This window comes from Drosophila nasuta, chromosome 2L, assembly GCF_023558535.2.
Source record: "Drosophila nasuta strain 15112-1781.00 chromosome 2L, ASM2355853v1, whole genome shotgun sequence".
Lineage (NCBI taxonomy): Eukaryota > Metazoa > Arthropoda > Insecta > Diptera > Drosophilidae > Drosophila > Drosophila nasuta.
Window position 1 is genome coordinate 4480525 of NC_083455.1, and position 26233 is coordinate 4506757.

General features: G+C 41.2%; 1 protein-coding gene across 3 annotated transcripts in view; it reads left to right on the top strand.

The window, feature by feature from the left end:
* Window positions 1-26012, top strand: part of LOC132798531 (short neuropeptide F) — a 40570-nt gene extending 14558 nt beyond the window's left edge. For all 3 annotated transcript variants that reach the window (XM_060810415.1, XM_060810416.1, XM_060810417.1), the window contains 4 exons: window positions 23896-24018; window positions 24078-24529; window positions 24594-24827; window positions 24893-26012. In XM_060810415.1, the coding sequence (XP_060666398.1) occupies window positions 23913-24018; window positions 24078-24529; window positions 24594-24827; window positions 24893-24943 (843 nt within the window). In that variant the 5' untranslated portion in view covers window positions 23896-23912 and the 3' untranslated portion in view covers window positions 24944-26012. The remainder of the gene's footprint in view (window positions 1-23895; window positions 24019-24077; window positions 24530-24593; window positions 24828-24892) is intronic.
* Window positions 26013-26233: the final 221 nt, after the last annotated feature.

Here is a 26233-nt window from a genome sequence, read left to right on the forward strand (position 1 = left end):
TGCATTGAAATACTGTAAACAACTGAGCGAGGAGCCAAGCCAAGCAACAGCTTTAAAAGTGAATTATAAATTCTGCAAATTTGTTGTTATTTAGAAAATCAAAAAGTGAGTCGATAGCTATTATTTTCTATTTTTCGTGTCACCATTTGCATATTCTTAGATGCAGTGCCTGCCAATGCATACATTAAAGGACGCAGCATCCTCTCTACAGCTAATGGAGCGCACTTTTTGGGCACTTCAATGGCAAGCTGAGAGCAAACATAAATCTACAATATTGGGTTGCATGGCTCCGGGTGCCTTCTGCTTTTGTCAATCGAGCGCCAGCTGTTGCAGCTCCTCGAATATCAACTCAAAAGTGAAAAATGTGTACAAAAAAAAGAGGGAAAAAAGTATGCTATAGAACTGGTCCACAGAGTGAAGCAGAAATGGCTTTTTCCTTTCATATGCGTATGCAGTTCTTTATCCCACTTGCTAATTGGAGGCTATTTATGCACAGAGCTTAGCAGTAGCAAATTATTATGAAATTGCATTCAAGAAAAATCCCATTCCGAGAATTCTTTATGCAAAGCTGTTTAGAGTATGTGTATTTATAAACTGTAATAGTTGCAATAAGTCTAAGAGGATTACCCAACGCAAACAATTAGAAAAATATGCGCTTTTCATTTTATTCCTTACATTTAAAGTGAGATTTCCAAATAACACCAGCTTAGATGCAAAAGCCATTAATTGCACAGATTTGACAAGGAATGCAGCAAGCTGTAATTATCATCCGAAGCTGATCAATTTGTGCTGTCACATCGATTTTAATTCAATTGATTAGCCACAATAACCGCATAGACAACCAATTGGTCATGTTCCTGATATTCAAGCCTCTCCTCTACGCCTAACACATTTCATGTTTTGCTAAATTCTAAATGGCAACTAACATCGAGTCTCGAAATTTGTGTCAAGTGTATGTGTGGCAAACCATGGCAACCGTGCAACATTACGCGCAACTTTTATTCATCTCCCAAAAGCGTTCTGTTTTTTTGGGTCGTTCCATGTGACAGTTTTCTCGCTAACAACAATGCTTCTTTGTGCTATTTTGCTCTATTGTTGCTGTTCTTGTTGCTCTTTTTTTTGTCTGCCTCTCGAGTGGGCCACCAAATGAGCATATTAGCACTTTAGACAGACCTAAGAGTGGGCCAACGAGCCAAGAGAGGCTTGAAGACTTTCATATAATAAAGTCGTTTTCGTACTTTGAAGTGAAACAGATACAAATATTATAAGTAATAATTAAATATAATTTGCGCCAAAAAGTGGCTTCTGAAAATTAAATGAGAAACAAAAATGTGACCCATTAAATAATTGTAAATATTAAAATAAAAACCAAAATTTTCAAAAAAGGTAATTTATTTTTCGGTTCAGTATGATTTTTCCACTATTTCGAACTAATTTAGCAAAATACTTTACAAATAAAATACATTTTTGAACTTAACTAGGTTTTTCATTCATTCATTGCATCACCTTTGATTAAACGACTCCCACGAAAATACATAATTGCTGTAGAGCATTTGACAGTTCATGAATCCCACATAAAATGCTACACGCAAGCAATATCTATGTCGAGCTGTTAGCCTGGCTAACTGAGCACTACATGGGCTACGGTGTCAAGACAAGACAATTGCCATTGTTAATGTCGCACACGAAGAGTGTGGGTGGAGGGGGCCGGAAACATTTTATTATTATGACGAGTCCTAAGCATGTCAACAAACATGCAACTGCGTTCCACACGTGGCTCGGATCATAATGGAAATTTATTCGCATCATCGTCGGTCGTAGCTGCCAGCCTGTTGGAGACAGAGTGTTGGAGTGCCTTGGCATGTGGCATGCGGATGTAAAGGAGGCGTGGCAGGAATGTGTCAGCAGTTTACATGTAATTTTAGATGCACCTGCAGCAGCATCTGTGCGACCCTATCATCAGTTGTAGTCAACCGTGGCGTATGCGTAATTTGTAATTGGAAAGAAAAGTGGCAAGCTAGAGTAACTCGATGACCTTGCTGGCAAAACACGGGCGGCATCTCGAAAATGTTGACCACAAACCTCCCAATTTTGCCAGGGAACTTAATCATGGGAGACATTAATTTATAGTCTGCCAAATACTGAGTAAGTGAAGCAATACACAGCACAGAGCACAGAGAGAGAGATAAGAAACCCGGCCTGAGTTGGGCTCTGACAGCTTGTCAAAGCTGGAAGCCCTAAAACTTGTTGCATACTTTTGGGAGACGATGAAAATCGAATAAAATTTGTAATCCAAAACTGTAGATGGGGGGAGGAGAACAGCTTGAGATATACGAGCATGCGAAATATTAAAGCATATTTTTAGCTTTAACCTTACACATTTAACGATATGCCCCGCCCGAAAGGGGCGACGAGTCAAGTGGGAAGAGGTTGCGAGGCTAAAAACATGTGTCAAATTTAACAGCTTTAAGGCACGTTTAAGTGGGCATGCATTGACATTGATTGGCTCCGGTCTGGTAATTTTCGAGAGCACAGCAGGATACGGAACAGGACATCCATCCAGAGTCGGACATTTGGGACTACTTTTCACACTGCAAAAACATTTCGGCTGCCAGCATTTTGACTAATTGACCTGTAGCTGCTGAAACTGAAACTGAATAGGGGAATGATGGCCCAACAGTAAGTTTATGGCTGCTGTTGGCCCCCAAAGCGATTTCATGTGACCCAAGGCAAATACCTATTAATAAAACTCGGAGAAATGCTCACGCTTAATTAAGCTATCGATTTATAGCGGCAAAAAACAAGAAATATAAGCAGAGCAACACTTCGTATGCCAAACCAATTTTAAAATACAGCTGACAGTTTTTGGTAACGGGTTGAACATGTCCCAATAAAACATAAAATTAAACTATTTATGCAGGCAAAAACCATAGAATTTTTTAGAGTACTTTTTTTGCACTTGTGCTAATGTATCTAATATAATGAGACTCTAAATTCAATTCCGATATTGCGTAAACTCGAAGAATTTCAAACTGTCAATCTCGTGATTAGATTGCTTTTTTAATAACAATTTTCCCGTTTTCTCGTTTTCCCCAATCATGTCCGGGATGTCTTGAGCTGTTTCCTGATATTGTGACATCTTTTAATTTTGAAAGAAAATACAAGAGTACAATTACGCCTAAGTGAAGCTGAAGCCTGCTCGATTGTCAGACATGCAGTTTAAAAAAAAAATATAAGTATCACAAATTCTAAAATTACAGTAAGCTCAATTTAAGGTTTTAATCCAGTATCTATTACTTGAGAGAATATTAGCTTAATAAAGAACACATCAGTCTTAATGAAGGTAGAAAAATATCCCGAGATTTCATTAATAGAATTATAATTAACCTAGTCTAATTACTGAGGTTGAAGCATACTTCCATTTACTTAAGCACCAATTGATATCAATTCAAGGAGAGAACAAGTGTGCCAAGGCGGCAGCTAATGAGCCATATTTGAGTGTATCAGAGAGCCTATATCACACACAATGTTGGGGCGGCTATCCTAAGGGGAAAGCCATATCCAAACACCTGTAGATTTTGTTTTATTTATAGGAATGTTTTTGTGAGCCACCCACAAGCGGCTGGAACGAAAGTTATTGACACCTGGCCAAGGGCGTACGAATTCATTAATTTAATTTTACAGCATTTTGATCGATGAGTCGAGGCATTCACAGGCAAAGTCAGGTTCAGAGAAAGTGACTGAAGTCGGAACTCAAAGACGTATGCACTATGTGTAATTAATAACCTTGTCATAAGCGCTTATGCCAAAAGCTTCTCAAGATAGCTTACGTAGCAAGGAGTACAAGTCATTTCATTAGCAAAATTGCAGTAAGGTCCACAAGCAACGTGAGTTCAATGGGAATTTCAAATTGAATTGTACCTCGCTTTGACAACGAGTAACCTATAAATTGTATAAGCATTCGCACTTACACTCGCATTCGCATTCGCAATTCACATTTGTAGTCGCAGTTTTAAAAGGGGGCGTGTGAGTGTGTGTGGCACGTTGACAGGAATTATGTAAAAGGGGTTTTTGTTGTGCTCACGGGTAGGAAATGTCAATAACATTTGCATAGCGCGCATATGGTTTATAGTTTTGTCAGTCTGTGGCAAATTTTGTCACAGACAAACGTATCTAAACTTAGCCACAACGAAAGGTAATAGAAGGCCATTGGCACACCTATGGCAACTACAATATATTTGAATACGGTTCACTTATCTGACTATTACCTGGCACTTACGATTACTCTGTTATTTCTGTGCTGCGTTGCTGCGATGCGAACTGATTGCGAAACCTTTGTGCTACGAAAACAAACCGAACAACGCTTCGAACTTGTAACAACATTTTATTTTCTTTCACTTTACCCTGTCTGTCCCCTCATGCATCTTTGCTTTCACAAAAATGCTAATAGCAACAAATGTCCATTGTTGATTTTAGTTTGACGATGGTATGTGCCATGTGTTTATAATTGAATCGCATGGATTGACTTTCAAAGAGCATTGGCTAGAGGACTGCGACCAGTGTCTAGACAAAGGAACCAAATACAAAGTAAACGAAGGCACGCTCACAGACACAAAGACACTCAGTTTAAATATTTGAAAAGTTTTGCTAGCTGGGTTATCAATAAATCTAGGACATGTACTTCTATTATTTGAATTGCATTCAATTTCGCTAACGCTTATCTAAAAATAATCTGGTCTGCGCAGCTTAAGTTTAGCACAAATAAATACAGAGTAAATCCTTAAATGACAACAACTTGAAGTCGGCATAATTCTCAGTTGAAACTCAATTAGAAAGCAAACAGCAGGAAACTCAGAGACTATCGCATAGTTAAACACACAACGGCAACGAAACACAGTTTGGTCGACAAATGGCTCAACAGTTTCAGTTTACAGTTTGCCGCTCTGCTCGACTGCAGCTTAGTGCAACTGAGAAGTTTCCAGTGCTAAGTAGTTAGTGTGAAATTTGCTTAAATGAGCAGACGCTGTTTGGTCAAAGCAAACTACGACGACGACAACGACAACGACAATGACAACACTTGAAACTCACATGGAGTCTACGCTCCAGTCAGAGTCGAAGCCCAAGCCATTCACCTCTTAAGTCCGACTGGCTGCCACATTACAGTTTGCAACTAACGCTAAGCATTGCCAAACGGGAAAACTAACAACCAAACATTCAAACCGAACCATTTGGTCGCATTCTCTTTAGTTCATTCTCCTTGTACTCCGATCCGCATTGAGAGGAGGACTGGGAAAGGGGTTCTGATGTCCCGCTGCGCTTCGAGTGGCTCAAAATCCCCAGCAATTTGTCGCAACAACTCGCATTACATTACAAAACGATGTGCAAATAGAAACGGCAAGCAAACTAAAGGGATTTACCCATAATGGGCGCCTCAAAGTATGCTACTTCTTTGCTCTTTCCGAAAGGCTTTTCGTATTAACTAAGGCGTGACGCACGAACTAAATTGTGAGTGTGTCAGTTAGAGAGTGAAAATGTAAGCTTTCGTATTTGTCTGACTTAGATATTGAATATATGTTATCCACTAAAATACACCGCCGTAATGTTTAGTCATTTTTATTTTCCTTTAGGATTTAAATTGTTTCAAGAAAATAATAAATTCGAAAATAAGTAACTTGTATAATTTATAATAAAACTTTTCTAATTTCTTATTCATGTTTGATTCCCAAGCTTAATATTAAATTGAATAGACTCGAGTAACATGTGTTTATGTATTTATTTTATGACCTAGCCAACAAAACAAAAAAAAGATGCCTATAAATGTAAAAGATTTGCCGTGCAATATGAACAAATTTTCAACTCGTGTATGAATTTTATGGGAGCACAGCATGCGACCAAATAAGGTCCCCTAAAGTGTGCATAAACTTAAAGTCAAATAGAATTTTCATAATTTTCATAGAGTTGCGACGCTGTCAGTGACAGAGAAAGGGAAGCGAAGTGCGCTGCATAAATTGATTAGCCTAAATGGGGCACAATAAAATGGCCTAAGCTGGCCATTAGGCTCATTACAAGGACAGCAACAAGCCACTATAGCAAATCATGGACCACCAGATATGAGAAACCCAGCGACTCTTACGGGACTCCCCGAGCAGCCAAATGTGAACGAAGAATGCGAGGGCGAAGTGAGCAAAAAAAACAAACAAAAAAGTGAAACCTCGTGTTGGTGGTCTACATAAAAAAATACATTTGTGTCTGCAAAATGTTGCAAATGTGTGTGTTGCGTGTTGCATACTTTTTCGGCATCACACGTTACACGTATCACGCTCCCTTTCTCTCTCTCTCTCTCTTTCGTTCCCCTCTGGTTATCAGAATTGAGTTTTGTGCGTGCATGTGTAAATGTATGGTACCCCATTTAGACATCCTGTGGGAGCTGTCCCATTTACAACATCACAGCATCAAGTTTCCATCTGAATACCGTGGGTATACCCTGCAGACAGACACAAATGAAGGCTATGCTCATGTCAAATATTAATACATTATTCGAAATCCTTTAATAAAAAGCAGTGAAGAAATATGTAAAAAAAAGAATTTGAATAATCAAATTACGACAATGTCTTTGCCGAATAGTAGGGCATCCTTAAGTCAAGTACATCGCCTTCATGTCTCGAGAGTCAATTTCATTCTCTTTAATACTGAAGGCTGCTTTGGCTGCTAGATTTTCATTAATAATGCAAAATGTCATGAATGGCAATTAAAGTTTTTGCAGCTGCCTGAAAACCGAAACGGAAATGGCGGCTGGCTGAATGGGAAGAGCGCCGGCGCAGCTGCTGCTGAAATCCTCTTCAATTGTCCTGCGAATTGTAAATGATTTGTGATTTAATATAGGGAAGCAATCCACTCCGGATATTAATAAAATGAAAGAATGTGCGCTAATTAAGTGCCCAGTGTGATTGAAACGAAAGAGTCAAGCCTGTAATTCAAGTGGAAAAACACAAATTTCATTTCACTGCTGTACGAATACTATTAAAGTCGCTGCTGAGACAAAAGTCAATTATGAATTCACGCCTGAAAGCATGCAACAATTTTTGTATACTGAGTTTAAAAGTTCGGACTGCTTTGGCCTTTCCTTTGTCCCTAGGATGGAGAAAGAACTCATTGTGTTGGGGCATGCAAATGTAGGCGACACTTAATTTAGTTTGTAAATACTTGTGCATATTTTTAGGCGTAACTGACAACGAGTTGACAGCAAGGCAACAAACGCAACAAACAACAGCAGCAACAATAATAATAATAACAGCGAACGACAAACAACAAAAATAAGTTTAAAGTGTTTTCAACTTTGACAGCGTGTTGAAAATAAAAGACAACAAATCTGTGTAGTCTTTAGGTTGGATAAGCAAGTGTTAACGTTGAGTGGATTAAACTGAGACATCCACAACGAAAATTCGAGCTTATAATCTACACTCAAGGGTATTGAAAATGTATCTCAGACTCAATTGCAATTCACTTGAGAGAAGCGCTAATATCGCTCATCAATGTCCATTAATATTATAAAATCAATTGTCGATTACTCAGTTATTTTTAATCACATTATTTATCATAATTCACTGACAATTTGCTTGGCTACATTTTGGGAGCCCAAAATATGTTTAATTAATTAACACAAATGGAGCCGCAGTGGCAAAAACTGTCGCCAGTTTTACGCTTCAACGTGCAAATGATGTTAATGGGCTTTCAATTATGTTGATGGCCACGTCGGGTTGGTTCACTGGGCTCACAGTTCACAGCGCGAGTCGACCACAAAATGCCCGACAGATGAGCTGCGGCCTAAAAGTAGGCAATGGAATTCTGTACAGCATTCACTTCGCCACAATAAGAACCGCGAAACAAGAATTACAACAACCTAAAGAAAATAAACAACGTAAATCGGGACATTTCTGCTTTTTTAATTTGCCACCGTCAACAGTTTTGCTGCTCACTTTTGGGACACACTGGCCGCAGGAGCATGTCAGCGAGTCTGACAGACACTCAGGCAGGGCGTACAGACAGACAGACAGTCAGCGACCGAGAAATAAAAACAACTTTTCAAAAACTGTCACTGGGAGTTTTGTCTATTTGATTTCGCTTGTAATTATAGCATTCAACTGCTTTTGTCCTCGTCCTCATCCGCGTTCTCGTTGTGGTGCTCGATTTCGTTTTCGTTCTCGTTCTTGTGCTTTGCAAGTTCAATTTCAAGTTTTGCGCCAGCGACAAAAAACGGAAGGTCAAAGTCGAGGGACTAACGTGAATAGTATAGAGGAAGCACAGGAATTAAGTTGAGCCACCGTGTAATTTGGAGTTGAGACCCAGAGGCAACATGACTTGTTGGACATTGACAAGCTGCTCTCAGATGTGAAGCTATTGAAACTGCACTTGAAAGATGTTTCCAATTTGAAATTTTTGGTCGTTTATATTGACTATCAATGTACCAAAAGAAAGTGATTGACTAGAAGTTTTTTTTTGTTTTTGTATTTTGGTAATAATTAACTTTCGCATTTAAATGTAAACTTGACGTTGATTAACTCGGCTTAAAACTGAAATACTCAGAAAGTAGAAGAGCTGCCTTTGCGCATTAACAGCGAAAGCAGCTTACACAATAATGGTGAAAAGTCTGCTTTTCGACGTTCAGTTGTAATTAAAGCATAAATTTCAATTTCACGCTTGCCACAACACAACGGCAACTACTTCTCCTTTCCCTTTTCCCTGTCTCTGTTGAGCAACATTTAACATTATTTAATTTTGGTCGAAGCACGTGTCCAAACATGTTTAGCATTAATGTTGAACGGAGAAGAGAGTGTGGTTGGTAAGTAGCATGCCGCATTATCAACGTTTTTCAATAAATTTGCATTGTCGATTTATGGCCAAATTTTATGGCCGTCCAAAGAGAAGACAAACAACGTGTTGATGGCCTGATAAGTAGGCATAAGGTGCAAACAAATTACAACATTTCATCGCCTTCGTTTAAGCGCCTTCTGTTGAATGCACTTAAAGTTTTGCTTGAATCGAATCGAATCGACACTTGAAGTCGAGCCAATCGACAGTCTACTCCATTTTCAATTTACAACACTTCAACGTCGCAGATTGCAGAGACCTTCACGTCTAGCATGTTTATCTAAATCATTGTCTAAGCACAACTATTTCTCGTATTTGTCTTTGTGCGATGTGGCAATGCCAAAGCCCTCTTACAGACGTGTCCAGTGTCTGTTTATAAATGAAAGCATCATTGCCATCATTATTATTATTATTATTATCGTCCATGTCGCCAATGTCGTCGCCGGCAATCCCAGAGACTCCATGTCCTTCAGTGTGCCACAGGGTTTAATGGTTAAATGCCACAACTGCGAAGACAACGTTGAGGTTGAGCTCAGTACATCAACTGGTGACTCTCGATGCTCTTCTTATTGGTTCATTGGCAGACTTTTGGGGGGGGGCAAATACTTAAGCTTTCAACTAATTGCCGTAGTTCGTTGAGTGCAATGAAAATCGTTTACATTATTAAAGTGGTTTGCAAAAAGATGAACAATCTTCCGGGAACTATTCTCTTAAATTTGTGCCTTTTACTCTGATGCAATTGCTAACATAAACTTTTCAGCCATGTAACTTCCTGTCAAAAAAAACTTTTTAGGCAGCAAAATGTTATCAACTACAGATACGCAATGCCAGCGCCACACATCACACACAACTTTACACAATTTTTGCTTTGATAATGAAAAACTCTTAAGAGATAGATGGCTGAAGAAAAACTTTGGGGTAAGCTAAAGACTTTGCTATGTTTTAAAGCCGTAATATTTTCCGCTTGGAAAGGTTATTACAACAGGGGAAAGGACCCTAAAAAAAGACATCAATTGGTGTGTAATTTTAGACATTTCTTGACATCGCTCTTCCACCTACTGCATGCATGGTGAGCCATAAAATATTTTCTTAGATTTTTCATAAGCACAATATACTTGCACACATACACATATGTATATGTATACACATGTATGGATGTATGGATGGATGTATTTGTTATACTTTCTGACGTCCTTTGCTCGCCTGTCTGCGGATATTTTGAAGTGGATATTGATGAATTTATATTGGATTTGTGTTTTGCTGTCGCAAATTGCTGTTGTTCTTTTACAGGGCTCCTTATTCGAGGCTTAAGTGCTTATTTGTCGTTGTTTGTAATTTGAGTTTTGCCTCACAAAATTTTGTCGAAATTGATGACCCATGTGGTCTGTCAGCTTGGACTTGCCAAGAGCAAAGCAAGGGCCAACCATTCATTTATTTATTTAACTCCCACAACCTGGAAGCCTAAACTCCATAAATAAAATGCATTGAAATGACACGTGTCTGTGGAAAATCTAACAATCACAACCCCTAAAAAAGCATGTTAACCTCTTCAAGAGCAGGAATTGAGAGTCAGCTGGAACTCGTCAGCCAAAAGCTAAAGCTGCTTATGTAAATGATTTTAAGTGGTCCTGCGTCCAAGTAAAAGGCTAAGATGTGGTAGGGGTCGGGTCAACCCAATGCCTTGTAATACACTTTATAATGTGTAAGGGTATTTGCAATAAAAAGTATATTAACTTTCCCAAAGGTTACAAACGTGAAACTCAAAAATCCTTTTCAATTGCAATCCTTTCTCTTATTTGAGGCTAATCTATCACATTAGTTTCGTGGCATTTGAAAATGAAATAGTTGCCGTAAATCCCAACTTAATATCCTTAAAAACAAAAAAGTTTTTCAGCGGAAAGTCGAGGAAAGAACAATCAAAAGTTGCGAATTAAAGCAATTGACTTGAGCTTTCAGCTTAGGACTAAATAAATTGCACTCAATTCATGAGGTAAACTCAATTGATGCTTAGAGACACTTTAATAGCCGCACTCAATAAAGTTGTGTCTGTGAGATTCTTCTGTACAGATAAATCAACATACTAAGAAAAAAGAGCCTTTAGCTATTATTACCAAAATGACTTCAAATTCACGAGTAAATATCTTTAAGAATGACAAATAGTAGAGTAAAAGGGTATGCTCAAATTTGAAGAGTTTTTCACTTCATTATTCTAATTTGAATAACATATTCGATTTGCTCACCCGCATTTTTTCATATTATTGTTGCTGCTGCTCCTTTTTTTCTTTTGGGGTCCAAAGTTTGAAAAGAAGCAAACAAATTGTAGATAATCCATGGGAAGCTTCATATGCAAACCCGACGGGACAATTGTTTGCTTCCCTTGTCACCAGAGGTTCATTCTTATTCGATTGGCATTGTATATTTTTTGAGCTTGGCCAATCAATCAATGCAGGAGCTTTGCATTTTTGACAGCTAAATTGAAGTCATCTTTATAAAATTAAAGTCTACAGCCCTAGGTCAAGACGAAAGCATCTTCAGGTGACAAGTAAACAGTTTGTGAAACAAAACAGCCGTCGGCTGAAATACCATTAGACAAGAAAAATAAAAATAAACTGAAAGGACTTTGTCACACCCCTAGGCTTGTAATAACATAGACAACACCACAACAATTGGGGCACAGGCCATTTTCGTGTAAAACGACAACAAAAACAACACAAACAACAATGCCAACATACAAAAGCGGCAGTAACCGAAAATTACATTCATTTCCGACTTCCGGCATCACGTAGCCGCAGCGTAGTCACCATAACACTGAAACTGGGCACCAAATACTCGACTTCCGGCATTTACAAATACATAGTCCAGTCCTAAAGAGTGTTTGGTTCAGCGAGAGGGAAAAATTAGAGCGCGTTGGCTTGTTAATAATTTGCTTGTGTTCGTTTTAAATTCGCCTTTTTTTTTTGGTACCGAAAGGGTAGTTTGACTTTTATTAATGGGTTCCACGGTGGAATGCAATAAGAGAATTCGTTTTTTTTTTTTTCAGCTTTATGCAGAAAGTAAACTTTGTAGACAATTTAAACTTTTCTTTATAAAGTACTATTTATTTCTGATAGAATCAACAAAAAGTTGTCAGCACATAAGCTTTAAATTTTTACAATAATGTTAAATGAGAAATTATAAGAATTTTAGCAAAGATCTAAAACAATGTTTCAAATATCTAATATATATTTTTATTTAAACGAGCATTTAATGTACAACATTTTGCATAATTACTCATCACGCATTAATTTTCGAACCTTTGGCAGATTTTGTTTGATTTGTATTTCCCCAGTTTGTAAATCATATCAAATAGATTTCGCTCATTTAGAGAAGCTTTCTCATCAACAACCATCGAACGTAACTATAGCTAAGGCTTTGCTTTTTTGACCACGTCACTTTCAGATTGATCGGAATTAAACCGTTTTCCCATCTCGCCATCATCAACTCATCATTAGCTCCTCTCGACTCTATCTCCCTTCCAGACAAAACTTAATCGAAAGGAGACGCAATACGAAATGTTTTTCTTGTTGTTGCTGCTAACTAAAGATAACTCACAAAATGTTGGCTGGAAATGATTTGTTGGCATTGCTCGGAAATGTTCTGGGTTGTGTTCAATTGCTTGCCCTGGCTAGCAAGTATGTAAATTCGATTTGTGGGTGCATGTGTGAGAGTGTGTGCTTATCTATGTATCTGCTAGTGTGTGGGTGACGAAATGTGCTCGCCGCCAGCGCGACATTTGCGACGTTTGTCAAAATTGAAAGTGATTTATCATCGTAGTCGTCATCGTCAACGTCCTCCTCGTCGACGTCGTCGTCCTGCTTCGCCTTCTCGTTGGCTAACGCATAAATGACGAATGAGTTGTGCAATATTGGGGAGATAATGTTCGTATTTATGCCTCTGTGTGGGCCAATCATTGTGGCAGCGGCCTCAAGTAGGCTTTAAAAACTGTCAAACAGCCAATTGTGCGTCAAATTGAACATGACGAGATCGAGACGAAAACTGAAACATAATAAACAAGCTATTAACACATTGTTCAACGCAATGTTGCCCCAAATCACGCACCAACGGTCAGTCGAAAAAAGACCCCAATATTACACTCCACAGCAAAGCGCTTTAAAATTAACTCCTTGCACTCCGTTTCCGATGTTTTACCATTCTGAAATATGAATTAAAATAGAATTAAAAACTTGTTTCATGTAGAGCAAATAAATGAAATTCTGGTTTATGTTGTGAATGAAGTTAATTTTTTGATTTTTCTCTTTTTATTTTGCAACTTTGTTGACTAGTGTCATATTGTAGCATTTACTGTTCAAGCGTATAAACACATTGACCACGTTTAAATAGCCTTTCGGCCTAGCTAAACTAATACATTTAACACCCACATACACACACACACACACTCGTCTCACACATACACACAGAAACACATTTTTCCCACAACAGGTTGTTTCGTGCTCAACATTGATGAGGCTGCCTTTTTCCCTCTTTTTTGGCTCTCTTTTGTGTCACACATTTTATTTGCCTTTTATTTAACAGTTTTTATTTCGTTGTGCCAAAAAGGTCATTTGTGGTCAGTTGGCCAAAAGCAAAAGAACCAACCGAGCCGAATTTCTGCTGCTGCTCCTGATGCTTCTGCTGTTCTTGTTGTTGTTGTTGGAGGTGGTGGTGTCTGCTTTATAGCACCCTAGCCATTGGCATTAAAGCGTTTTGACAAACACATTAGATGCCCAGTTTGGGAAGCCTTTTGCCGACCCTGACGGACCCTTTCACCCCAGCCTTATTACATTCTCTCCGGCAGGTTAGCAGGGGAAGGGCGTAATCTTTTGTGTTTTATCAACGTATTTGATTAAACTCTGTTGTTGTTGTTGCTGCTGTGGGCCAACACAGCCTACCATGTTGAGGCTGTCTTTTAGGCTTTCTGCGTTAATCATACGCACTATTGTCCCAGGCGTTGCTACACACCGCATGTGAATAGTTTTTTTTATCTACGCATTTGCTTCGAGATTATTTTGGCTGTAAATTTGCGAAATTAACAAAACATCTGGGTTGACATTTTTAAAAAAGTCACTTTTCGCATTCGATGCTCATTTGCCTTTTTAAAGTCATTTTATTGTAAATATTTTTTTACGAGTTTTTTTAAGTTCAACACTGCAAAAAACGTACAACAAATACTATAATCCAGTCTTTGATGTTTATTTAATACTCGTTGTGGTTTATCTTTGGGGTCACAAACAGAACAAACTTGTCGAATTTCAAAAGCTATTACTATAAGAAACAGCACGTGTACTACTTTTTATTCTGCACAGTCACGAAAGTAAAACTACATAGTATTTGTGAGGTTAAAATAATATATGTATATGACATTCTATATCTATGCTGAACAGTTCTTCATTGTGCATTGGCGTTGAGGACATTCTTTTGCCATTTTTCCAGCTAAAGCCGAGCAATTAAACAGAGCTTGGTAACAGCTGGTATTCCTGGATTCGCCATTAAATCCTTTTAGGATTCTCCGCCTATGTTCATTCATATGTGACAGAAAAAATATTTGCATTTCTCGCGCCACGTGTGGGCGGCAATGAAATGCATAGCACAGCACAGAGTTCAGAAAAAAACAAACAGCACAAATGTGAAGTCCCGTTGATTAAATTTTTTGCCCTCCGCCGATGATGCTGCTGTTTCCCCAACAGAAAAATTGATGCAATTGGGCTGCTCGGAATTTATCGACAGTGACTCCTGCATAGCTGTTGACTTGGTATCTGTCTGTGTTTGTAGGTGGGTGCTAACGACTGTAACTTGACCAAAGTTTGAGGCGACAAATTAAGGTAAAATTGGATAAGTTCCTGTGGGTAAACAATTTGTCAAGCTATTATCTCATTTGGGGCCAAACGATTAACTTGTTTTGCGGCACTTTTGTCAGCCAACTGGAGAATACCCAAAGTTAAGATTACAACGGTTAGTTTGTATGCTGCTTATGTTTTCACTCTGTTCTGGATAACGCAAATTTACCTGAGCAAAAGGTTAAACAATGTTTTCAACCATAAACATGTATTTCAATTCAATTAGTATATTTGAAACATGTGAGTTAAGGACATTTGAGCCTCTTGCGAATTCAACTAAAATGCTTATGTTTACGGGAAAGAAGAAAAAGTATAAATTTAAACTTCTTTGAATGTCCCAGGAACTGTTCGCGATTGCAATTGAAAGCGCATTCGCTGCTGTCGACTGTACTTCAACATGGAACACTCTCATTAAATGCATATGCACATGTGTGACTAGTTTCCAATAACGTTTTCAATAGGTCAACTCAACGAAAGGTTAGGAGAATGGCGCACCTGTTCCAATTTGTTCTTCTTTTAATTTCACTACCATTGGCGCCCATTAGTTTGTGAATGTTTTATGCATATGACTAAAAGCGAAGGCCTGCCGAATGATGTCATGGACTTATGGTCACAGTGCACCATGGAGGCAATGCTCTTACATCGAGAATTATTTAAAACAATTTACAAAGCCAGCATTTTTGAAGCCGTTACTTTTTAAAAATCATTAATATCAGAGATATTCTAATATATAATTTAATCGTTATCAAGAATTTATTAGACCATTTCATATTCAGAGAAATTTGTTTAAAGAATAATACATAGGTTAATATACAATTGAGGAAGAACGTGCTCCACTTGCTGTTAGGTTAGGTTAGGTAGGACCGGCTGCCCCAGTACGGGGCAAAGCATAGACCAGTGGAGGTCCGTAGCTGAACCGGTAGCTTATCTACGTCTCAGAAATCGCGCAGTATGGATGCATTTTTGGCAAAAGCCAGCAGCATCCTAGGAGATAGCCGTGAGACGTCCCGAAGATCGTTGTGGCACGGCGAATTAAGGTATTTCAACCGGAGTCGGGATAACGCTGGGCATCTACAGAGAAGATGCTCAAGTGTTTCCTTAACCCCGGGTTCGTTGCATTTCCTGCACTGATCACTGTTCGTGATGCCCATCTTTACAGCATGGACAGCTGACATACAGTGGCCAGTTAAAATGCCTAGCATTAGCCTGCAGTCTTTCCTTGAAAGCTGCATGACGAATTTGGTTAAGTTTTTGTTAGTAGAGGCACACATCAGCCTTGCAGTTTTGCACGAGTTGGCATTACGCCAGCTCGCGTCCCACTGAAGTCTAGAGCGCACCTCAATTTCACTGCCTAGAGTTCGCAGGGATATCGGAACATTGCACATGTTGCCAACATCGAGCCCCACTCCCTCTTTGGCGAGAGTGTCTGCGATCTCGTTGCCATCGATGCCCTGGTGGCTTGGGATCCAATAGATTCGCACGACCGCAGATGCGTTCAGCGACTCTATTGCTCTTCTGCTGTCCAGGACAACTTTGGACTTGACCACATCAGAGTGCATTGATCTTATTGCAGCCTGGCTGTCAACAAAGATGTTAATAGAGGTGTGATCACGCTGTAAACCCCGAGCCAATTCGGCAGCCTTGCCAATGGCAAAAACTTCCGCCTGGAAGATGCTGCAATGGTCTGGGAGTTTATAGGATTGTTTGGAGACCGGGTCCGGGCAGTATACGGCCGCTCCGACACCATCATCCATCTTCGAACCGTCGGTGAAGAGGTTGAGGGCTTCGGGAATGCATAACCCTTCCCGCCAGCACTCCGGTTCCAAGAATATAGTGTTAATATGGTCAGTACTGGTAAGGGGATAGTATAGTCCAAGTCTCTACTAGTCTCCCTACCAATGGCGCTGTGACCATAGCCTAGCAGACCCAAATTGCCAGTTGCGGCAATCCGTAGGGACGATTTTGCGGCTATGGATTGCGCGTATAGGTGTAATGGTTCCACACCAGCTATTACCTCGAGGGCTTTAGTTGGCGTCGACCTGAGAGCGCCTGTGATACACAGTAGCGCTTGACGCTGTGTCCTTTCCATGATGGATAGGTACGTCCTTTTTTCAGTGGCCTGCCACCACACTAGAACACCGTAGGTGAGGATAGGGCGAACAACTGAGATGTATATCCACCGCATTAGATTAGGAGAGAGGCCCCAAGTGCAACTAAGCATCTTCTTCGCCATGTACAAGGCTCCGGTGGCCTTCTTCACCCTTTCTAACACATTGAGCTTCCATGTCAGTTTGCTGTCCAGGACCACACCTAGGTATTTTACTGCTAGGCTCGGCTTTAGCATAGTGCAGCCTATTTTTGGGGGACCACGCAGGTACCTTATACCTCTTCGTGAAGAGGATAAGGTCCGTTTTATCCGCGTTAATGCTGAGCCCGGCTGATTCGGCCCATGCTTTAACTTCCCGCAAAGTAAGTTCCATTACGGAACTAAGGGTGGTTGGGCATTTCCCAGTTATCAAAATGCTTATGTCGTCAGCATAGGCAATTAACTTGGGGCCCGTCTAGTAAATTTTAGAAGTAGGCTATTTACGACCAAATTCCAAAGGAGAGGCGAGAGAACCCCACCCTGGGGAGTGCCACCTCGCACTACCTTTGTAATGGCCGCATCGCCCCACGTAGCCACCACCCGCCTGTCACAAAGAAGGCGGTTGACCCATCTGTGGATCGCTGGTGCCGTGTTAATTGAGGTAAGGCCCTTCATAATAGCATCAGTGGTGACGTTATTGAAGGCGCCTGAAATGTCAAGAAATGCACCCAAGGCATATTCTTTATAGTGGTCCGCTTTTTCTATGGAGGCTACTAGAGCATGGAGAGCAGTCTCAATGGACTTGCCCTTTGTATACGCATGCTGATTTGGGGACAACAGATGCATTGAGTTGCTTCTGATGTGCAAATCAAGTAGCTTTTCCAATGTTTTTAGCAGGAAAGAGGTTAGGCTGATAGGCCGAAAGTCATTTGGGACCACATGACTGCATTTGCCCGCCTTGGGCAGGAAAATGACTTTCGAGGTCCTCCAAAGAGTGGGGATATGACCCCATGCGAGGCACGCCGAATAGATACCCGATAGCCACGGAACAATCGTGGGCTTGCTGGCTTGCAGCATTGCTGGCGAAAGTCCATCGAGACCGGGCGACCTGACCTTCGCAAAGGAGTTGATAGCCCAAATTATTTTGTTATCTGTAATTAGACTGGCAGGGAGTCTCATCGTCCTCACCGTAGGTGAGGATAGGGCGAACAACTGAGATGTATATCCACCGCATTAGATTAGGAGAGAGGCCCCAAGTGCAACTAAGCATCTTCTTCGCCATGTACAAGGCTCCGGTGGCCTTCTTCACCCTTTCTAACACATTGAGCTTCCATGTCAGTTTGCTGTCCAGGACCACACCTAGGTATTTTACTGCTAGGCTCGGCTTTAGCATAGTGCAGCCTATTTTTGGGGGGGACCACGCAGGTACCTTATACCTCTTCGTGAAGAGGATAAGGTCCGTTTTATCCGCGTTAATGCTGAGCCCGGCTGATTCGGCCCATGCTTTAACTTCCCGCAAAGTAAGTTCCATTACGGAACTAAGGGTGGTTGGGCATTTCCCAGTTATCAAAATGCTTATGTCGTCAGCATAGGCAATTAACTTGGGGCCCGTCTAGTAAATTTTAGAAGTAGGCTATTTACGACCAAATTCCAAAGGAGAGGCGAGAGAACCCCACCCTGGGGAGTGCCACCTCGCACTACCTTTGTAATGGCCGCATCGCCCCACGTAGCCACCACCCGCCTGTCACAAAGAAGGCGGTTGACCCATCTGTGGATCGCTGGTGCCGTGTTAATGAGGTAAGGCCCTTCATAATAGCATCAGTGGTGACGTTATTGAAGGCGCCTGAAATGTCAAGAAATGCACCCAAGGCATATTCTTTATAGTGGTCCGCTTTTTCTATGGAGGCTACTAGAGCATGGAGAGCAGTCTCAATGGACTTGCCCTTTGTATACGCATGCTGATTTGGGGACAACAGATGCATTGAGTTGCTTCTGATGTGCAAATCAAGTAGCTTTTCCAATGTTTTTAGCAGGAAAGAGGTTAGGCTGATAGGCCGAAAGTCATTTGGGACCACATGACTGCATTTGCCCGCCTTGGGCAGGAAAATGACTTTCGAGGTCCTCCAAAGAGTGGGGATATGACCCCATGCGAGGCACGCCGAATAGATACCCGATAGCCACGGAACAATCGTGGGCTTGCTGGCTTGCAGCATTGCTGGCGAAAGTCCATCGAGACCGGGCGACCTGACCTTCGCAAAGGAGTTGATAGCCCAAATTATTTTGTTATCTGTAATTAGACTGGCAGGGAGTCTCATAACTGGGAGACTAGGAAAGAGCTGCCAGTCACTATTCTCTATTCCAATACATCCCGGGAAATGAGTTGAGAGCAGTGCTTCAAGAGTTTCAGCACTGCTCTCCGTCCACGCTCCATCGCCCGACTTGAGCAGACTAGGACTGGAAGCCTGCTTGGACAGCAGCTTCCTCAGTCTGGAGGTGTCTTTGATGTTATCCAGGTCCGAGCAGAAGGTTCTCCATGAAGACCTTTTGGATGATCGGATCATCTTCTTGTACGACTTCAGGAGAGACCTATACTCGTCCCAGACATATTCGTTGTCCGCCTTCTTAGCAAGTTGAAACATGCTAGTAAGCTCTCCACGTAGCGATGAGAGATCTGGGTTCCACCAGGGTGGCTTCGATCTTCTCGTCGGTCTTGAGAGTCTACAAGATTGGCGAAACGCTGAAAGTAGTCCTGCAGAAAGGACATTGACATTAGTTTCTAGGTCCTGCACCGAGTTGATGTTACCCGGCGAACCAAGAGACTTGGAAACAAGGCTAGAGAATTTCGCCCAGTTCGTGTTACGGGGATTTCTGAACGGCTGAGCCGCAGGTACCCTGTTAAAAGGAATGGTAAATTGAATGTACTTATGGTCCGAGAAGGAGGGTCTGTCCAGGACCCTCCACTCTTCAACATTGGTACACTCAGTTGAAATCGTTAAGTCCAGCACATTACTGGAGGTGGGACCTACATAGGTAGATACCTCACCCCTGTTGGCTAGTCTAAGCTTATGGTTAAGGATAAAATCAAGAACTGACTCACCCCTGTCGTTGATGTCGGGACTTCCCCAGACGCTATGGTGGGCGTTGGCGTCCGTTCCGATAATAATATGCTTATTGGAGGAGCAGACCATGTCCACCAGCCTCCGCAGCTCGTCAGGTGGAGCCGGCTTGTCGTGGGCCATATAACAGGATGCCAGCAGCAAACATCCTTCACGGCTCTCCAGCACCACCACGGTTAGATCGTCGTTGCTGTAATTAGGTAGTAGATGAGCTTTTAGCCCCTTCTTTACAAGGATGGCAGTTCTCGATCTGCTTACCAATGTCGGGACGTATAAATCATAGTTGGGCGACTTCAGTCCAGCCACCGTGTTGCCCGACGCTATCCACGGTTCTTGGACCAAAGCCGCGTAGGCGGACACTTCCTCCAGGGCAAGGAGTAGCTCCGCCGAAGCCGTTTTGGATTTATGGAGGTTGAGTTGCAGCACACTCATTAGAGGTTAGCAAACTCGCGGGGGGGCCCGTCTCCATGGACAGTTCCTCCCCACCTCCTCCGTCTTGTCAGTCAGGCTGAGGTGCTGGGTGGCGTCGGTCACGCTCTCGAGACCGAGATCTGCCTCAACCTCCCCAGACCTCAGCGTGTGTGTGTCCTTGTCGTTCGGATGACGTTTCTTGAGGCGAAGGTACACGCTCCCTAAGCCCCACGCCATCTTCCCATTGCGTTTATATAGCAGATCCTCGGCCTCCTTGTTGATCTGAATGATCACGTGCTGCCCACCACTGGGTAAAGGTTCATCAACCTTCAGCACGGACCAATCACTCGTCGGTATGGCCGGGTTCTGCTTTTAAGCAGCTGAAGCGCCCGCTCTCCTGGACAACTATTGGGAAAAGGACTTTCGCCTTCGGCATGGACGGAATATTATTCCTGTCCACCACGTCCAGCTTGGCCCCTCCCACAGCCCGTCCAGTTTGGGTACGGTCGCTTGCAGCCACTGCAATGTTGGGTCGTCCTTGCATGTCAGGATCTTGACACCATTCAGCCAGCCAGTGCCTTCGAATGTAGGCATTGGACTGTCTGGGACATTCTCCATCCTGACAAACAGTGCGTCGACCAGCTTACTATGGGTCAACCGCCACCGCTCTGCAGACATTTTCCCGTTAGGGTCCCTCTGTCTATGAGAGCAACGGCGAGATGCCGCCTGGCAGTTTCAGCAACCGTTGCTCTCTGTTTCGTCCTGTTCGAGTCCGTGTTGGTGGAGCCAGGTGCTCGCAGCTTCTTGCTCGCTGGAGCCCCTTGCTTGGGACTCTCAGCGGACCGTTGGCGCTTGCTTGCCATGGACTCCACCTTGTTGTTGGCAGGGCCGGTAGAACCGGTCTGCACTTTATTGTCTTTGGAAGGGGGCTAAGTTGGTTTTCCCGCATCCACGTGTTGGCCCAGGCAAGCCTCTCCTGGTCCTTGACGGACAGGTTAGCTACGCCACTAAGCCTTGCGTGAATACGGGTCGCCGCCCTATTTTTGGCCTTCTCCTTCAGCCCCCCCGTGCCCCGCTGCGCAACCTTGGAGGTGCTGGCGATAGGCAGGGGTGACTGAAGAGGAAGACGTTCCCCCTCCACCGTAGAAGTTGGCGCGGCGCTCTTTTGGTCCGTGTCGGTTAAGACCACAGCACCCGCGCGCACCAACCTCGAATTTTTGGTGGCAGTGTTGTTACAACTGATACGGCCTGCTCCCGCCGCCTCAGAGGTGTGACCGCTGGCGACACGCAGAGAGGATCTCTCCCCCCCGTGCCCGCCGGTGGTAGCAGTCACGCCTTCCACCGACGTTTGGGCTGACATCCCAGCCCGAGTTGAATAGTTTAAAGAGTCCATTCCGAGACCATAGTTGGCTAATTTTGTTCTTGGGAGCCCCCCATAGCGTTTTCAGTCTGACCGCCAGACACCTCGTACCATGGATTCTGCTACTTATCTTCAGGCAGATGCCCTAAAGATAAGGAACAGAGTCCTCAGCTAGGATCTGCAGTTCCTGAAATATCGACGTATAGTAGAGATCTGCTACCCGTTGACACTGAGGTAATACAGATCCTACCCAGCCAGCACCCTCGGGGAGGGTTCAGCAGAGGATTTTTGCCAGCCACTTGCTGTTAGAGGGTGCTATTCTATTGTAATGTATTTTAGGGAATTTAGTGAGATCAACAAGTAGTCTATTTCTGTCAAAACTGAATGCAACCTTTTTAGCATTTTTCGTATGCAGATATGTTTGCAACATATTTGTATTCAACAAAATGTTTGTGGGAGGTTTTTTTTTTAAGAACTAAGACCCAGCCGCAGCTGTAGTATAGTATATTCCGTACCCAATGGTAAATTTAATGTAATAGTATATTGTTATATATACCTTTTATATTTAAAGTATTTTTCTGTAAATAAATTTGGTATTTTTAACGATAATGCCGCTTTTGGGTTAATTACAATTATACTTAACACACCGAGCATCATCTTGAGCATCATACAAATTGGTCAAATTGAGACAAATTCTGTTTAAATTAGAATTAATTGCAGCTAGAAATACATTTTAGACATTTTTATGTGTTGTCCAGAAATAACGTAAAAAGAGACTTATTTCATTTCTAAGTATGTTATTAACAAGGGCATGTTCAATTTCAATAAATTAAAAACAGTTCGCACCACGAGGCCAATTGTGTCATATTTATAGCTAATAATAATAACAATAAATAATAATAATAAATAATAAAACAATTTCTAAATACGTGCTTTGCATGTATAACTGCTGATTTTAGCTATAAAGTGTCTATGGGTAGTATGACAGTTTAAAGTGTTGAATAAAATTGTAGATTAGTCAAGGTCTAAGTAAGTTTCGAAATTTACCATAGTACAATACATAGCAAATGAAGAGTTACTAAAAGTCCAGCCCAACGAAGTAATGGATCCTATCATTAACGTCTAAGCGAATCAATAATAATAACACAAGGAAGTGCAGTGCACGCGTCTTTGGAAGCAGACGAGACGCAGACAATCCAAGGGGTTGGCCACAAGAAACCACAATTTCCTCTACACACACACACTCATTGAAATACGTACTTATTTAAATTGATATGCAAAAGTTGCGGTGCAAATAAAACTTGTGTAACTTTCGCCCCAGCTACGTTTTTCGCAATTCATTTCAGATGTCATAAATTTATTCTACATCGGCAAGAAAATATACGAAATAAAAGCCAACTGAATTATTTATAAGGTGACGAATGCAGTCAAACGTGTGGATGGTTCAAGGGGAAGAGAGGATCTTCGGAGGATAGTCAAGTCAAGTGGCTGACACATTGCCTACTTTGTTGAACAACTTACCTTAAGGTGCCGCCTAAAAGAATGCTGCAAAAATGTCAAGAGTCGCCTTATGTATGTTTGTGTGCGTGTGTGTGTGTGTACTTGCTGCAAGTGTGAGTAACTTGGTCTGGGAGTTGAAACAATAAGGACAAATGAGTTTGGGATGCAAAAAATAAAGATAGCAAGACAAAAGCCAGACACTTTGTTCGCATAAGAAACAGCCCCCATTTAAAAAATTGGCTCCTGGGATGGAGTTAAAGGATGTTGTCTGTGCTCTGCCGGCATGAGACCAGGCAGGAAGTTGGATGTTAAATCCAGTGAGGAGCCAAGTAGCACACTCTTAAATGCATAAGTATCGACAGCATTGAAGCCTCAGCTGTTGGCCTGTGAGGCGTTAAGTGCATGCGAAATATTTTGTTAGGGTGCCAGCGATGCAACGTGTCGTATACGTGATAAGATGCGTATACGTGCTGGCGCAGCGAGCGGAAATTGAATTGTAGCAGTCAAAGACGTTGGCAAATCAGTTAAGCTTGAGTGTGCCGATATCAAAGAGTTGCATAGGAGAGAGCTAATTACTCTACCCACACGCATTTCAGTTACTAAACTGCACTTTAAGCAATTAATGAGGAAATTAGAAGTTACATTTTTATTAAATAAACAATGTTTATTTTACCATTTCAGTTACAACAAACTTCAAAATGATCCACTTCAAGTCACAGATGAGCTACGGCTGCGCTTTGGCCACCTTCAGCTTAAGTCTTCTACTGCTGCAGCATTCCAGCGCTGAACTAGCCACAGTTCAAGGTATGGTTAATAAAATCAACAATTTTCAACAACTATTTAACTTGTAATTTATTCTAAAGGTGCTCCAATCAACAATCTCTACGATAATCTGCTGCAGCGTGAGTATGCTGGGCCAATTGTCTTTCCGAATCATCAAGTGGAGCGCAAGGCGCAGCGTTCGCCATCACTGCGACTGCGCTTTGGACGCAGCGATCCGGAAATGCTAAATAACATTGTGGAGAAGCGTTGGTTCGGCGATGTCAACCAGAAGCCCATCAGGTCGCCATCATTGCGACTGCGTTTTGGTCGACGCAGCGATCCCAATTTACCCCAAATGCGTCGCACAATCTACGATGATCTCCTGGAGCGTCAATTGAATCTGAACAGCCAACAACTGAACCAGCAACAAGCTGCGGCTGATGAAGTAGAACTAACCGATGACTATGATACCGCCTTTGAGCGTGTTGTGCGCAAGCCACAGCGTCTGCGTTGGGGTCGTAGTGTGGGCAACAATGTTCTGGACAAGGATCAGGTAGATGAATAAAAGTTTCCTCTACTCCATTAGCTAGTCTAATATACATGATTAAATTTCGCAGCGAGAACGTGCTCAATTGGAACGTGAATGGCAAAAATGGCAGAACATGACTCGTTGGTTGTTGGCTCTGCAGCAACAATATGATTCTGCATCTGCTGCTGAACGCGCTGTTGGCTCAGTTGAGGACACCGAAGAGGATCAGGACGACAACAGCTCTGAGTTCCAGCGTGAAGCTCGCAAGCCAATGCGTTTGCGTTGGGGACGCAGCACTGGCAAAGCTCCCTCAGAGCAGAAGGTGAGCATCGATTTCACATCATCGGTGAGCAAAGAATTAATCATAAATTTCGCTTTCACTTGCAGTTGCCGCTGGCTGCTGAGACTGCGTCTGTCGCCCCAAAGGCAGAGAATTAAATTGAGCAGCGTCATGAAACTTAAAAATGGAAATGGTTATGGAACAAAAGGACTACAGGACACTGATAATGGCAACAAAAACAACAACAACATCTAAGCAACAGGAATTAATAACTGAGCGGAAAACAAACAAACCAAATGAGAACTCAACTGAGGGACAGTTTTTGACAAGCATTTACGGAAGGTGCAGGGAGCTGAACAAATGAACACGGGCTAAGAAGAATACATACATATATTAGTACATATACTATATATATATATATATATAACCATTTATGTGTACATTCTAATTTTCTAACTACAATTGATTTGTATAGAACATTTAACCCATGAACTTTAAAGAATTGCAAATAATATGCATTACAAATTTATAAAAATAATCATATATACAATTTATAGAGCATTTTTAAATGATCTTCATTTTGTTTTAAGTATCACTCTATTTTCAAAATTTCGAATTACCTTTATTTAATATTTATGTATGAGTATTTTTAATGTTATGTTTCTATTGGATTAGCCTTTGTAAGTCCCCAGGCCAAAATTCCTAACAAGCTCAATTAAATTGCCTCTCTTACAAAGTCAATCTTAATATCAAAAATTTATATATGTATATAACAGCAACTGCAAAACAGTTTTAAAATGTAGCGCAAATTTGTTATAAAAGAAAAACATAAAAAACTAAAAAAAAAATTATTACAAAAATAATTTTTAAGAATATTCTATTGAAGTTATGATAAAAATGGAAATGTTTAAAAAACATTTAAAGGCCCCCGAAAGGTGTATTACTGCAACAATTGTTATATTCTGTGTGCTAAATGAATTATATACATTACATATATATATATATAAATATCAACTACTATATAGGTATATTAAATACCATACATATACTATAAATAAAGTATAATTGTCTACTAAATGTATTAAACTTTTATTGATGTATTTTTAAAACGAAATAAAATAAATGCAAAAATACTATTTCTAACAACAAATCAACTAACTGACCGTTGAATACAACAACAACAACAACAACAACAAAAACAAAAACAACAACATCAAGAACAAGAACTTTTTAAAACTCTATAAAAGAAAAGAAACAATCTTTTGTATATTTGATTTACACCATCATTGAAAGTATAAAATTCTTTTCAATTTGCTTTGGTTTTTACGATGAAACATTTAATTAAATATCTATCGTAAACTAAATTGTTAGAGGTACTAGGAATGCAGAGGTAGGACAGCAATTTTATGAAAATTGTTGAAACAGTTTATCCCCACAGCTGGCGACAA